General features: G+C 53.6%; 2 protein-coding genes across 3 annotated transcripts; both read left to right on the top strand.

Moving 5' to 3' along the window:
• Window positions 1-101: 101 nt before the first annotated feature.
• On the top strand, window positions 102-5,669 carry CD79B (CD79b molecule). Of its 2 annotated transcripts, none has more exons than XM_080369471.1 (6): window positions 102-289; window positions 2,241-2,282; window positions 3,111-3,419; window positions 3,950-4,068; window positions 4,297-4,338; window positions 4,691-5,669. In XM_080369471.1, exons 1-6 carry the CDS (start codon window positions 223-225, stop codon window positions 4,787-4,789), a joined length of 678 nt encoding a protein of 225 aa, XP_080225597.1. In that variant the 5' UTR covers window positions 102-222; the 3' UTR covers window positions 4,790-5,669. The 2 variants fall into 2 exon arrangements, with proteins under 2 accessions (XP_080225597.1, XP_080225598.1); XM_080369472.1 differs by having other exon boundaries at window positions 204-289; window positions 3,115-3,419.
• A 4,092-nt stretch (window positions 5,670-9,761) lies between these two features.
• On the top strand, window positions 9,762-13,598 carry GH1 (growth hormone 1; the record flags this gene model as incomplete). Its single annotated transcript, XM_080369445.1, has 5 exons — window positions 9,762-9,779; window positions 10,154-10,558; window positions 11,268-11,384; window positions 11,774-11,935; window positions 13,293-13,598. The coding sequence occupies 5 exons, from the start codon at window positions 9,762-9,764 to the stop codon at window positions 13,491-13,493; spliced, it is 903 nt and encodes a 300-aa protein (XP_080225571.1). The 3' UTR covers window positions 13,494-13,598.
• Window positions 13,599-14,117: the final 519 nt, after the last annotated feature.

Here is a 14,117-nt window from a genome sequence, read left to right as displayed (position 1 = left end):
AGGGCGCAGGCACCAGCCACCCCATCGTCTGCGCTGCATTCAAAACCAGCCCCAAGGGGAAAGTCCCCGTCGAGGAGGATTTACATGAGCAGGAAAGGGGCCGTCTCGTAGCAGCAGCTTTGCCATTTTTAGGTACGGAGGCCAAGGTGGTTGGAGAGGCTGCGGGGTATTGCAGAAGCAAGGGCCATTGACTGGATGCTTCCCTGCCCTTTGCAGTGAAAGATGGCTGGGTTTTGCACGAGAGTCTGGGTGCTCCAGGTGAACCTCTGGCTGATGGCTCTGGTCACAGGTAGGTGTCAAAGACGGGCTTTGCATTTCAGAGCAAGGAAACACGCAGCCAGGAGATGCACCAGCACGCATCCCTTGCTTAGTGCACCCAGGGACTTCACCCAGGTCTGGCTTTAAATGCATTTGTTTTAAGCTTTGCAATCACCGCTCTCAGTCCTGCTTTGTGCAGGGAGCCAGCCCCCGGCGCAGCGGAGCCAGGGAGGACCCCCGGGGGCTTGGGGCTCAACACCTGCATCGGGTTTAGGGTTTTGCTTCCTGTTGGGGTGCAGTGACAGGACACTTTCTCAGATGGCCAGCTGGCTTTGGCAGGAGCCCGGTGCTGTGGGGGTGCAGAGCCTGCCCGGTTGTGGTTGCAGGTGGCAGGAAAGAAGGGCTGTTGAGGATGGGGCCAGAACATCACTGAGGCCATGGACAAGCCACATCCCTTTGCTCCGTGGGGTTCAGTGCCTGGGAGTGGAGAGGAAATGGGAGCAAAAATCCTCTTGGACATGATTTGTAGGCCCTGGTTGAACATGCCTGTGCTGATCCCCTTTGCAGCCCCATGGAGAAACAGCAGCTAAACCTGGGACACAGCTCCTGTTCCCATCCAACCCCTCTTGCTCAGTGCAGGGACACCCACAAAAACCTGCAGCAGATCCCACCCTATGCTGGGGAAACTTGTGTTCTCCAGAGAAAGGGTATCTAGGGTATCTAAAGCGTTTCTGTTGGGTGACTGCTCAAGTCCAGCACAGATTCGAGGTCACAGAGTTTCATCCTGGCTCTTGTGGTGGCTTCATGAGGAAAGGGGAAGCTCAGCTCACCCATGGTTGCAATGGAAATCTTGGTTTTGAGGTGTGTGAGGACTTTCAGGGTGAGGGACCAGCCCGATCTTCATTTAGAAACACCAACAAGACACGGATGGCAAAGCCCTGTGTCTCAGCTGGCTGGCAGGACCGCAGGTGGCAGGGACACATACCCAACACACAGCCCAGGCAAGGCGCATCTCCTCATCTCAGAAAAAAAGAAATGGGGCTGAAGGGGAGAGTTTGCCCGCAGAGGTGTAGTTGCTGGAGGTGAACAGGGCAGCATGGACATGGAAGAGGCTCTGGGGGAGGGAGGGGAGCCCAAGGCTGAGCCAGGAGGTCCCTGCCAGGCTGCTGCTCGGGGCAGAAGGGTCTGCAGCAGGGTGGCAAGGCTCGGGGCAAAGCTCAGGCTAGGGAGCTGAACCTTCCTTCTTCTTCTTCTGAGGGGAGTTTTGCAGCTGCCCCAAGATGCTGGGAGGTGGTGCAGCCCCCACCTCCATGCATCTTCCCCACAGGGGTCTGGCAAGGGCTCAGCAAGCAGAGCTGGGCACTGAAGCGCTGCGGTAAACAGGGCTGGTGCTTCCTGCCCAGCTGCAGCAAGAGGAACCGAGGCACAGGGGCACTGGAGCTGCGGGCAGGGGCACCCATGGGTGCTGGGGGGGTCTCCGCCTCACCCCGCTTCCTGCACCACATCACAGGTCCCACAGCTCCATCCTGCTCTTGTCCTGGGGGGCTGCACGGCCTCAGGGTCTGAGAAGTCCCCTGGCCACCGTGGGGCTCCAAGACCAGGGAAGCCCCAGCAGGGAAAGTGTTTCTGCTTGACTCAGAAAATGGAGAGTGTAAATAAAGATGTGTGAGTCTGTCTGGACCCTTTCTGAGAGGTGCCAGCCTGGGGGAATATTAATAGCAAAGGCAGGTTTCACTAGGATGCCAACCTGAAAGTTAGAGAAGAGTCAGAAGATGGGATGGAAATTGAAGGGTTTGAACCCAAACCTGCACTGCCCCACGTGCTCTGAGTGGGGCTCTGGCTGATGCTCCTGAGCACTCCACCCTGTAAGGAGTGGGCGCAAAGGGCCCATGCTACATGCCATCCCACACGGGACATCCTACATGGGCTTGACCTACATGGCCTCTTGGCCACTGTCTCATGGCCCTTCTTCTGTGTTGCAGGTGGGATCTCAGCAGACCAGAACAGCACCAGGAGCAGCACAGGTAACCGCTCAGACGCACTGCGGTCTTTCCCTGCCTGTGTCCCCCAGGTCCCCCCTGTCCTCACTGGCTATGCCATGAAGGTGCCCATCCCCTGCAGAGCAGGAGATGTCCCATCACCCACAGGCCTTCTCCATCACAAAGGCAATTCCCAGGCTGTGACCTCCTCCAGGGCACTTCCCCAGCCCTGCAGCTTGCTCTCCCTCTGCCAAGTGGGATCCGTTTTGTCTTCCCTAAACACACACACGTTTGCACGTGGCACAGACAAGCCATGCCTTGGGACCAGCCACGGGGCTCACACACAGAGCGCTCGCACCGTTCCCACCCACAGGGTATTAAGCACGAATTCTGCAACCCAAACAAGTCCTCAAACTCCCCAGCTCTGGGACCAAAACACAGGCAAAACCACAAAATACAGCAACATGCAAAAAATGTGGAAGCATGAGAGAAGCCAGCTGGGGAGATGGGTTTGTCTGAGCAAAGGCTCCATGGTATGTGCCAGCACAGCCTGGAATTCTGGAGATGCACAGAGAGAAGGGTGGGAGCAGCAAAAAAGTATTTGAGTGAAGCCATTCCCACAGAAAAAGGAGTTTCCATCAAAAGCATGTTTTCACCAAAAGTCTCTGGTTTCTACCCCCAGATGATTATAATCCACCAAAACAAAGCTGAATGCTCAAAAGCAGTATAATCCATGGAAATGGAAAACTCTTGACTTGGGAGATGCTGGGGGGGGGGGGGGGGGGGGGGGTGCGTCTCATGGGGGCAGCTTTTATTCTGACACTCCCAGGCACCAGGTCCTTGCTTGCCATGACCACCCTTGTTCCCTGGCAGGCAGCAGGTGCCCCATGGTGCAGCAGCATCCGCGCTACGTAGCAGCCAAGAAGAACATGCCAGTCCACTTCATCTGCTACACCCAGGAGCCCCATAGCATGCAGTGGTACAAAGCAGAAAAGGACAGCGATGACCTCTATGAGCTGGATTATAGCACCTCCCGCTACAGCATCGAGAGGAAAGCCCACCTCATCAACTTCACCATCTCCAGGATCACCTACGAGGACAACGGCATCTACGTGTGTGACAGCAAGAACCGCACGGCAGAGAGGCGGCCGCACTTGTGCGGGACAGAGCTTAAAGTCCTGAGTGAGTGGGAGCTCCCCATCCTCCCTGCACCCCAAGGAGACGTTCCTTCTCCTTCTCTCACCCCTTCCCCCTCTATATGAACCTCACATCATGCTCCTATGCACCCACCTTTCCCCATGCTGGTGGGACCCTTTCAGATAGAACTGTAGATGCTCCATGGCACCACAGAGATTTCTTTGCTCGTTGCCAGCCACCAAGCAGTGGGACAACCTTCCCCGGTTTGCCCTGGCATGTCCATCCTGCCAAAACACATCCCAGGGACTGCGTTCTCCTAATAAATCAGATTTTTCCTGGTCCTGGTTAGTGGTGGGTCCTGCCCAAGGTGTCTCACCCCAGAGCTGGTCCTTGATGCCAACCCCAGGGCCAGTTCACAATGCTCTGGTCTCTCCTGAGGGGAGGGCATGTCACCCTGGTTCCTCCCGTCCGCTCTGGCTGACACATGAGCCTGTGGCCATGCTGAGCTCACCCCTGTTTCCTGGGAGCCTGGCACAAGGTGGGACTTGGGGATCTTCCTGTGCTGCTGCTCCCAGGTCACAGCAACATCCAGCAGCTCCAGAGCAGGAACACCCTGAAAGACGCTATCATCATTATCCAGTCCATCCTGCTTGTCATCTTCATCAGCATCCCCATGCTCCTCTTCCTGGATAAGGTAAGTGACAGTGTCTCCAGCGGCAGGGATGTCCCCAGCTTCACTGCTGCGGTGCTCACAGCACCATCCTGCTGAAGTGGGAAAGTAAGCATCTAAAATGGTGTCGGGGACTGCATGGATTCCCCTGTGGAAGCAGTGGGACCTGGCCTCGGGGGACAATGCCAGGGACAGGGAGTGGGAGGATCTCGGTGAGTGCTGACACCCGGCCTGTGACTCTCTTCTCCATAGGCTGAAGGCAAGCAAAGCCCAGAGGAGGACCATACCTATGAGGTAATGCTGCATTTATTACAGAAGTACCTTTGTAATATCAACCTGAGCCTTGAAATAGCCAGTTGTGCCCTTGCTGGGCGTCTGCCAGGGACCACCAGCCCTCGCAGGGCGCATCAGGGCACCTTCCTCCCAAGTGCCTGTTGCACATCAGCCTTGAAGATCTGCTCGTAAAACCAAGCCAAGCTCTGAGCCCATCCAGCCATCTATCTTCATCTTCTCTCTCAGAAGCTGCCCCGATCTCTGAGGGAATAGCCTGGAGATGGGTCCCCACTTGGGGGTCCCAAAGGGGGATGCTCTGTGCATGGAACCGTGGTCCTGCACCCATGTCTCAACCTTCTTCTTCTTGGTGCAGGGCCTGGAGGTGGAGCAGATGGCCACCTACGAGGACATCACTCCTTTCCGGGATGTGAAGGCCAAGTGGACAGTTGGGGAGCACCCAGGTGAAGAGTGAGGGGTCCTACACCCACCACCAGGCTGGCACCGGCGGCACGGCTCCCTGCCAGCACCCTGCCAGCACCGGCAGGGACAGGCCCCCGGCTTCTGCCCTGGACCCCCGGCTCCTGCCCTGGACCACTGGGCTGCGATCCCAGGCTGCAAATCACCTCCAGCAGCCTTGCACGGAGCTCAAGTCCTGCTGCCCTTGGGTGCTGGCTTTGCTGCACCCAGGCTGTGCCCACCAAGGCTGCCCTGCCCCAGCTGCCCCTCTTACCACCCCGCTGATGAACCCCTAAAGCCTATGTAGAAATTAGGAGCCACCTGCAAGCCCCCTGGCAGCAAACTGGCCCCAAACCCCAGGCAGCCCCACACTGCGGTGCTGAGCTCCTGCATGGTTAATGCAATGGAAGCACCAGGGTGGGTGGTGGGTGGGTCTCCTCCAGCCCTACCATCCTTGGGAAGGAGAGGACCAGGCACGATCACTCTTCATGCTGCAAGGACCCTCCTGCGCTGCAAGACCCTGCTGCAGCCCTGGCAGAGGAGCTGAGGTGAGCAGCACCATGTGGGCATTATAACAAGTGAATTTTGGGCCACTGTTTAGCTCGCAAGCCATGGAGGTGTCCAGCAGGCCAAGCTGGCAGTTTTCTGAGAAGGAGAGTCCTCCAAAAGCACCTCTTTCTCCCCAAAGACTACAGGAAAAGTTGAGGAGACGGCTCTCACCCAGAGAGTCTTGCACAAGGCTTGCTCCTCTCCAGGCAAGAGCTGGTCCGTGCCACAAGGACGTCCCCATGGTGAGGGACGTGTGCGACCTCAGAACCTATGGGAAAGTTGTACACTGTGGGACACAAATGTCCAACTGCTTTTTGAAGTCCTAATAAAGGTAATGGGTAAATTCACATCCTGCTCCGTCCTGCCGTGCCTGGGCCGGGGGTGTCCCATAACCCTGCTGCAGGTGTCAGAGGGATGCTCTGGGAATAAGCAACAGCTTTTCATGGGTCCACCTTAGCTAGAAACCAAACTTCACCCCGTCAGAGTCCCGAGCCCAGTGATGTAAAGCCGAGAGCAGTCGTGAGGCTCCCCTGGAAGCTCTCACTGAGCATGCACAGGAGGACCCCCACGGTCCCACGACATCAGCTTGGGATGGGACACAAAGACCATCACCAGGACCCAAAGCAGGAGAACAGGACCCAGGGCCAGGAGCTCAGCACCTGGCTACATCTGGTGTCACAAGAGAAGCTAAAAACATCTACAGAGGAGCAGAGCAGTGCTAATTGGTTTTGTTAATAAAAGCTATCAAGGCATAACACCAGCAGCCATGGGGGTGATGGGGTGTGGGGCTGGCTGGGCACCCAGTGCCAGGGCTTGGGGGGTCTGGAGCAGCACGGGCAGCACAGCGCGGTGGGTTGGGTGGGCTTGGCAGGACAAGGGGGTGATGAGGACTGCGTGGCTGGAAGCCTGCCCCCACTCAGAGAGGCCACAGTCACTGCACCCCTATTGCTCATGACATTTTGGGCTCCAAGAAGAAGCAGGCAGGACTGCTCCGCTTCCCAAAACACTCAGCAGAAGAAGGAGGGTAAAATTGTGAGCAAACAGGGCTTTTCCGCAGGGAACAGCATGGCCCTTTTTTTACCAGTAAACCACCTTCATGGAAAACGAATTCAACCAAAATAGCATAAAACAAGCATTTTAGGATTGATTTTTACTAGTTAAATAAAACTATCCCAAATTTGTTGCATGCACATGTATACACAAGTTACTTAAACATGGTTTACTTATAAAAATGATTAATTAAATAAAGATTATTCACAGTGAGAAAAGTGAAGGGGCTGTTGCCAGTTTCTATATTTGTCAAGGACCAGCAGAACTCATCCCTCCATCCCTTGTTTTCAGTTACGAAATGGAAGTGGAAGGCGGATTTTCTGGCCTTCCCAATTCCGGACCTTTTATCTCCGCTCTGCGTAAACAACTCATTCAACTGACACCGAGTAATACGAAAACGAGGAGAACCTGTCGTTTGCACCTGGAGAGGAAGCCACCCGTGTCAAAAAGCAGTTTCAGAACACCAGTTCTGCTCTGTGTGCACGGCCACCCTCTCAGCCCAGGGCTTCGGCTTCCTTTAAAATGCCAGAAGCAAATAAACGTTTCTGTAGTGTTAGTGGTTTATTTAAAATGTTTACACATAGTTTCTAGGGAGCCTGGAGACAGGGCATTGTTTTAGTTTTATATTGAGATAGGTTTGTATTTAAAATGCTTTGAATGTAAATAAATCTATTTCAGTATATATAGTCCAGGCTCTGTATTTTGTCCGGATTTGCTATCCCTACCACCAGCCGGATGGTTAGACAGACTGGGTTGCTGTCCTGGACCTCTCCAGTCTCATCTTTAGAAATGGGTTCAGTCAAACTGAGCAGTTCCAGCTCCAGTAAATAAAACCCATCAGTCCAATCTGACAAGGAATATTTACCCTCCTGGGTCAACCGTCACTTCAAACCTCCGTCAACCACGTCGCTGCCCACCAAGGAGCGGGGCTGGGCTGCGGGCCAGCAGCCGGCTCCTCTGTACTGGTTTCGGCTCACCCACCTGGCTGGGAAGGTCCTTGCCACATAAGCATCCCAGGCTGGGGGGTCACCAGGACCCAGGGTGTACACATGCCTCCAAAGGAGAATTGCTTCACTTGTTTAGATGCTGCTGGTGATGCTCAGGGTAAGGGCCCATCCTGCAGAGAACTGAGGGGTTCTGTCTCGTTCAAAAAAGAAAAAGGAACTCGGAAATCACAGTGTTATGATGAAATGCTACTTTGGGCCGCAAATGCAGGCATTTGAAAGCTAGAAAAATGCCAAGCTGATATTTGAGAGCTGCTTATGCAACTGTAATTCTGCCAGTGGCATGTGTTTGCCCAGCCCAGCGCTTCACAGTCACGCACTGCCTTCTCCACGACACTTCTGCCTCATTTAATGCTCAGAGATGATAGGGAACAAACCAAGCCTCAGGGGCACCGCCGAGCCTGGATCATCCTGCTATCTCTGTGCTTGGCTGCAACATAAAAAAAGTTGATTTATTACCACGCTTTTACTAACAGAGATAGGGAGGCAGCAGGGCAGCAATGATGGGCAGGACTCAGGTGCAAGTTGCTGTACCGACCTAGCTGCGGTGGTAAGAGCATCATCATTAACGGGCAGCAGAGCCTGTGCTGGGCTGGGGTGCCTGCTGCTTTCCTCATCTCTGACAAATATTGACATATTTAAACACGACCTGGAGTAGAAAAACACACCCAGATGTTGCTGGCTATTGGGTGACGGGATACCTGATAGCTGCAGGACCCACTGTTCCCTCTTCTCTAGGGACTGACATTTACTGTGCGACACCACCACATCTCCAGCGAGCAAACACCCGGGGGCTTCTCGGAACAGACTGCGCTCTCCCTGGCATGTTTATTAACCAGCTCTTGCACCCTCTGCTCCAGCCACCCCGGCGATGATGCTGCCTCTTGGAAACCAGAGCCACACCAGGGGTCACAGCAAACGCAGGGTCCAAGGCAGCCACATCACCACCCTGACCAGGGAGCAGTCCCTGACACCCAGAGAAAGAGCCAAAACCGTGTGGTTTGGGACAAGCAGTGCCTTGTGGGGAGTAAAAGTCCTTTAAGCCCCTCCTGGAGTTGCCCATCCAGGTTCTGTCTCAAAAGCAGGGATAGGTGTGCTGTGACCTCTCCTCTTCCCCACCTCCCCTACCTCCTGTCCACACCAGCCCTTTGCTTAATCCAGAGACACTTCACGTTTGTATCTCAGGCAAGAGCAGGAGGACGCTCGTCACCAGATCTTCTCCCAGCCTTGTCCAGCTAAGGGTGTGAGAAAACTCCCAGAGCTCTGGCACCTGGATTTGCAGTGGGCAGGCTGGTACCCAAACAAGCACCTGAGTACAACAGCTCTTTGTCACACTTAGAGCAAATAGGCTCACCAAAACCGTTTGCTGAACTTTTGAAATTTTGGTGGAAATCGCACAAAATTACTTGCCAGCAACAGGATCCATCTGACTATCCATCCAGCTCTATTCCCGCTAACAATAAAGGGGAAAATATTCTACTTGCTTCAAGTCTCCCAAAACATCTCCCAAATGGACCAGTCAGCCCTGTTAACTGCGGGCCAAGGCTGCAGAGCCAGGCAGGAAAATCAGGTGACATGGCAACTTCCACCATGAAAAAGCACTGGTCTGATTTGGGATGGGTCTTCCAATGATCAAGAAACTTTTATTTGCAGTAAACAGCAGAATATGGTGAAATCATCCAGCACTGATTGCATCCCTAGGCAAACAACCTCCCCAACCTTTACATCTATGTATAAATGACTACAATTAGGTAGCACCATTGCGAACACTTGTGCATTTATGCACGGAGAAAATATAGAGAAGTTGTTGTGATCGTCAACACATATATACATTTTAAACAAACCCCCTGCTATATAAGGGGTGGCTCACCAGTTTTCTTTACCAGCCTAGATGAAAGGAAGAAACAATCACTGTCAAGCAACACCTGAGCAACTCACCAGGCAGAGATGGCTCCAGGTACTTTTCTTTATTTCAGTTTTAAAGGGTTGTCAGTGCTGTCGCATGCTGAGGGTGATGGCAGATGATGCTGGGGTGGTACTGTGGTTGGCTATACCACATATATATATATGTGGTTGTGGTTGTGATGGCTATACGCGCTCCCTGCCAGCCCTAAATTAAAATGTGGCAACTTAGAAATCAATGAAAAAAAAAACCTTTCCCTACAGTGTGACTTTAATCCATGAATTAACTTGGGCAGTCTGTAGCCTAAAGTGGGCAAGGAGAGAGGGTGGAGAAGATGAAGAACAAGGTTAAATCACAGTTATAACAGTTGTTGTTAATGTAAGTGTTGGCAGGGATATTAAAACTCATAAGCAAAGTTTAAGATGGATCAGGATGATGTCTAATGCCTAGGGCATTCCTCCACTGAAGGGCATTAGTCTGAGATGAACTTCATGGTCTTTGTAAGCCCAGGTGGACGCTTGTGTGAGTTAGCTGTCAGGAGCTGAAAACCTTTAGGCTTGACAAAGATCACCAGGTTCTACAGGCATGTCCCAGAGAGCAAAAGCAGCTGGTGACAGCACAGGGAACATCGTCAGCTCTCATCCTAGTGAAGGCTGACAGCCGGGTTCAGGTCAGCAGCACTGTGTAAACTGAGGCTAAAGCGAGGGACCCCCAGGTCCTCACCAGGTACTCACCATCCTCTGCTTGCTCATGCAATGAAGAGGAGTTCAGGCTGCTTTTCTCACGAGGACAAGGCCTACAGAAAAACATGAGTTAGGAAAAAACACAGGGACATGGACTAGTTTTCATGGAGCAACAATGACTCTTCAGCCAGGAAGACACTGCCTGTAACACTGGCAGCAGCAGAAGCCCCGAGGGCACGTCTAGTGAAAGGGGACAGGGGTTTGTTGGATTTGGGGGGCGGCTACGCTCACCCACAGAGCCCAGCAAGACATCCAGGAAGGTGAGCCCTGCAGCCAGCACCGGGAGAAAAGGCTGGGACTTAATTCCCAGTGCCACCCTCCGCCTCAGCGCAGTCACGAAGGGGCTGCTAACACCTCTCCGCTTTGCTGCAGGGTCATGGTTCTCTCCTCTCTTCATTGCTGTGATCACTCTGGGACTGCAGTGGCCGCAGGAAGCCGCCACCTTCCCGGCCATGCCCCTTTCCAACCTGTTCGCCAACGCGGTGCTGAGGGCTCAGCATCTTCACCTCCTGGCTGCTGAGACATACAAAGAGTTCGTAAGTGTTGTGGCCTCCAGCCATCTCTTCTGCATTCGCCTGACAGTTTTAAGACTGTGTAACTTGCTAGAAACAGACTTTTGAACTATGGGTGTCTTCTCTGTCAGCTCTTGATGAGGAGAAAGGGTCTTCATAGGATGGGACAGGCTATGTCCCATCAGCCTGGACCCTGTCTCCTCCTCTCAGCTCTGCCCCACCTCTCGTGCCGCACAGTCCCCTCCTTCGGGGCCATCGCTGCCCACGATGCACAAAACTACTGCTCAGGGTCGGCTGCCTCAAAGAGAAACCCGGCTCTGACAGCAGTGGGAGATGGCATGAATATTTTGCCAGTCTTCACTGTGTTGGTCACCTTTGGCTCTGGGTGAGTCTGAGTGCTTAAAACTCTCCAGTTTCTGCTGTTGGCAGGAGCTGTCACTTTGGCAAGAGCTGTCCCTGGGGCTCATCTGCTCCGTGGGAGAACCTGGTCCAAAAGTGTTTTGCATTAGGCTTAGCACCTTGCCTTAGTGACAGCAAGACCTTTAGGTCTGGTAGCTATTGTGCCGACACGCAAACTCCTGCTTCCTACCTGGCAACCCTGTACAGAGACACCTTATGTCTCACATTTATTTCTTTGCAAGGAGTAACCATTCACGACAGCTTAGCAAAGTGTCTATGGTCTTCTCCCAGCACTTGGGCAACAGGTCTGAGTGTATTTGGGATGTCTCCACAGGAACGCACCTATATTCCAGAGGACCAAAGGCACGCCAACAAAAATTCCCAGGCAGCGTTTTGTTACTCAGAAACCATCCCTGCTCCCACGGGGAAGGATGATGCCCAGCAGAAATCGGTAAGTTCTCTCCCCCCAGGGCAAGCACAGACCTGCTTGAAGAGCCCAGCTGTGCTTCATTACAGGAACTGAGGGTTTCCATCTGTGAGCACTTCAGCGCTTCATTCCTCCTCTCCCTTTTTTACTATTTAAACCCTGCATGAAGAAAGACAGGCTCTTTGGGCTTGTGCTATAAATCATATTCCCACCCCAAGGATGAGAAAAACCGTTGTCTGCGCAGCACACATGTCTGGGTGGTGCTCTGCAGCTTCCAAACTTGTGTGCCTCTGCTGAAGTTGCAGCACATCTCTAGGTCACCTCCAGGTCGTTTCAGAGGGAGCAAGATGCACCGGTAACTCTACCAAATACCTCACCTGCACAGCTTTGATCCTTTTATTTCTTAATTTCAGGACATAGAGCTTCTTCGGTTTTCACTGGTTCTCATCCAGTCCTGGCTGACCCCAGTGCAATACCTAAGCAAGGTGTTCACAAACAATCTGGTTTTTGGCACCTCAGATAGAGTGTATGAGAAACTAAAGGACTTGGAAGAAGGGATCCAAGCTCTGATGAGGGTAAGTTGCAGCATGTAGCATGACTATAGAATAATAGGGATATCCTAGACGCTGGGCACTCAGCTCTCGGGGTCTTCCACAAGATCCAAAGGCTATGAGAAATCTCCCCACCTTCCACTCTGAAGACCAGTGGCATCCTTTGGACTCCGCTTACCTTAAGAAAATGGGATCATGACACCCTGTTGCACATGTTTCATCACTGGGGACTATAAGAAAACACATAAAAAACGTTAATAGCACTGCCATAACCACTCAGAGCAGTACAGACCAGGAATATCACAACAGTCCCGATCCAAAGTCTTTCTAAACCCAGCACCAAAAAATACTCAGTTGCTTAAATCTGCTGTACAAATGGCAGCATAATGTTTGCTAGATGTCCATGCAAAATACTTGAAAGTGGAGTACATTTTGCAAGGTTTGCAGCCTGGCTTTAAGGACTTAGGACATTTTATAAAAACAACCTGCATACAGATGGAAGCCTAGGCTCTGAAGTTTCTCTTAGATTAATACAGCACCCAGGCAGCTGGTGAGAGCTGGAGCATGATCTTCTTCAAGGGTCACTCTTGAGTTTTGCTTTGTTGTTTTAAATGAAATAGCTTATTATCTGCCAGGACACCTTTTTCAGTTATGCTTGCTCTATAGCTCAGTCTATCTGCCAGCATCATCATGTAGCTAGAGCTCTGAGACCTATAAGAAATGAATCTGGGCAATTATTTACATCTTCTGGCATCTAAGTAAGTCTGAAAGTCAGGCCCTGAGAGTAAGCAGAGATCTTCTGTCCTGGCACTTCGGCTGAAGTATGTGTATCAGCACCCTTTCCAGATTTTGCTCGCCATTTGGTATGTGCTCGGGCACTGGGAAGCAGCACACAGAAAGCAGACAAATAATGACATTTAATGCATTTACACTTTCCTTAACCCCAACTGCCCTGCGTACTGTGCCAGCTGGGGAGCAGAGCAGGGCAGGAGCGGCAGGCTGCAGGTCTCTGCTCCAGATGCGCCTGGCTCAGGTTTGGGTCAGAACTTTGTTCCCTGGGAAAGGGAAAGAAAAGAGAATTATTTGCCCGGTTCCCCATCTCCTTGGCTGGAGCAGCTACGGAGAGAAGACCCCACAACTCCCCCTTATTTTATGACCCCACCAGACCCGCTCCTGCCTCCCTCCAGCTCCCTTCTCCCTGCCAGCAATTAGTGCAGCATCACCCCTGCGCAATGACCCTTCCTGTAAATGCATAAACTCCCTGGTACGTTTAAGAGGCTGGGGGGGGGGGGGGGGGGCGGAAGACCCCCAACCTCCCCTAAAGCCGGCTGGGGGTCTGGGCGCTGGGCCCCTCATCCCCAGCACCTCCATCCCCTTGCAGGAGCTGGAGGACAGGGGTCCGCGGGGTCCCCAGCTGCTCAAACCCACCTACGACAAATTCGACATCCACCTGCGCACGGAGGACGCCCTGCTGAAGAACTACGGCCTGCTCTCCTGCTTCAAGAAGGACCTGCACAAGGTGGAGACCTACCTGAAGGTGATGAAGTGCCGGCGCTACGGCGAGGGGAACTGCACCGTGTGACAATGTCCACCCTGGCCCCTGGCCGGCCACCACTGCCCCGCTCCTGGGGAGGAAAACCCAAGAATAAACCCGTTACCTGCCGACAAGGCTCTGGCTTTTGGGGGGCTGCAGGGACAGGCAGTGGGGGCCGACATGGCTCTGGCTTTCGGGGGGCTGCAGGGTGGGGGCTGATATGGCTCTGGCTTTCAGGGGGGCTGCGGGGTTGGGGATGACACAGCTCTGGCTTTCAGGGGGGCTGCGGGGACAGGCAGTGGGGGCCGACAAGGCTCTGGCTTTTGGGGGGCTGCAGGGGATGGGCTGTGGGGGACCACATGGTTCTGGCTTTCAGGGGGGCTGCGGGGTGGGGGCTGACATGGCTCTGGCTTTTGGGGGGCCGCAGGGGCAGGCAGTGGGGGCTGTTATGGCTCTGGCTTTTGGGGGGCCGCAGGGACGGGCAGTGGGGGCTGTTATGGCTCTGGCTTTTGGGGGGCCGCAGGGACGGGCAGTGGGGGCTGTTATGGCTCTGGCTTTTGGGGGGCCGCAGGGACAGGCAGTGGGGGCTGTTATGGCTCTGGCTTTTGGGGGGCCGCAGGGACGGGCAGTGGGGGCTGACATGGCTCTGGCTTTTGGGGGGCCGCAGGGACA

The sequence above is a fragment of the Falco punctatus genome (assembly GCF_963210335.1).
Source record: "Falco punctatus genome assembly, chromosome: 19".
Classification (NCBI taxonomy): domain Eukaryota; kingdom Metazoa; phylum Chordata; class Aves; order Falconiformes; family Falconidae; genus Falco; species Falco punctatus.
Note: the sequence above shows the minus strand (reverse complement) of the source record. Positions and strands in the feature narration are given on the sequence as shown.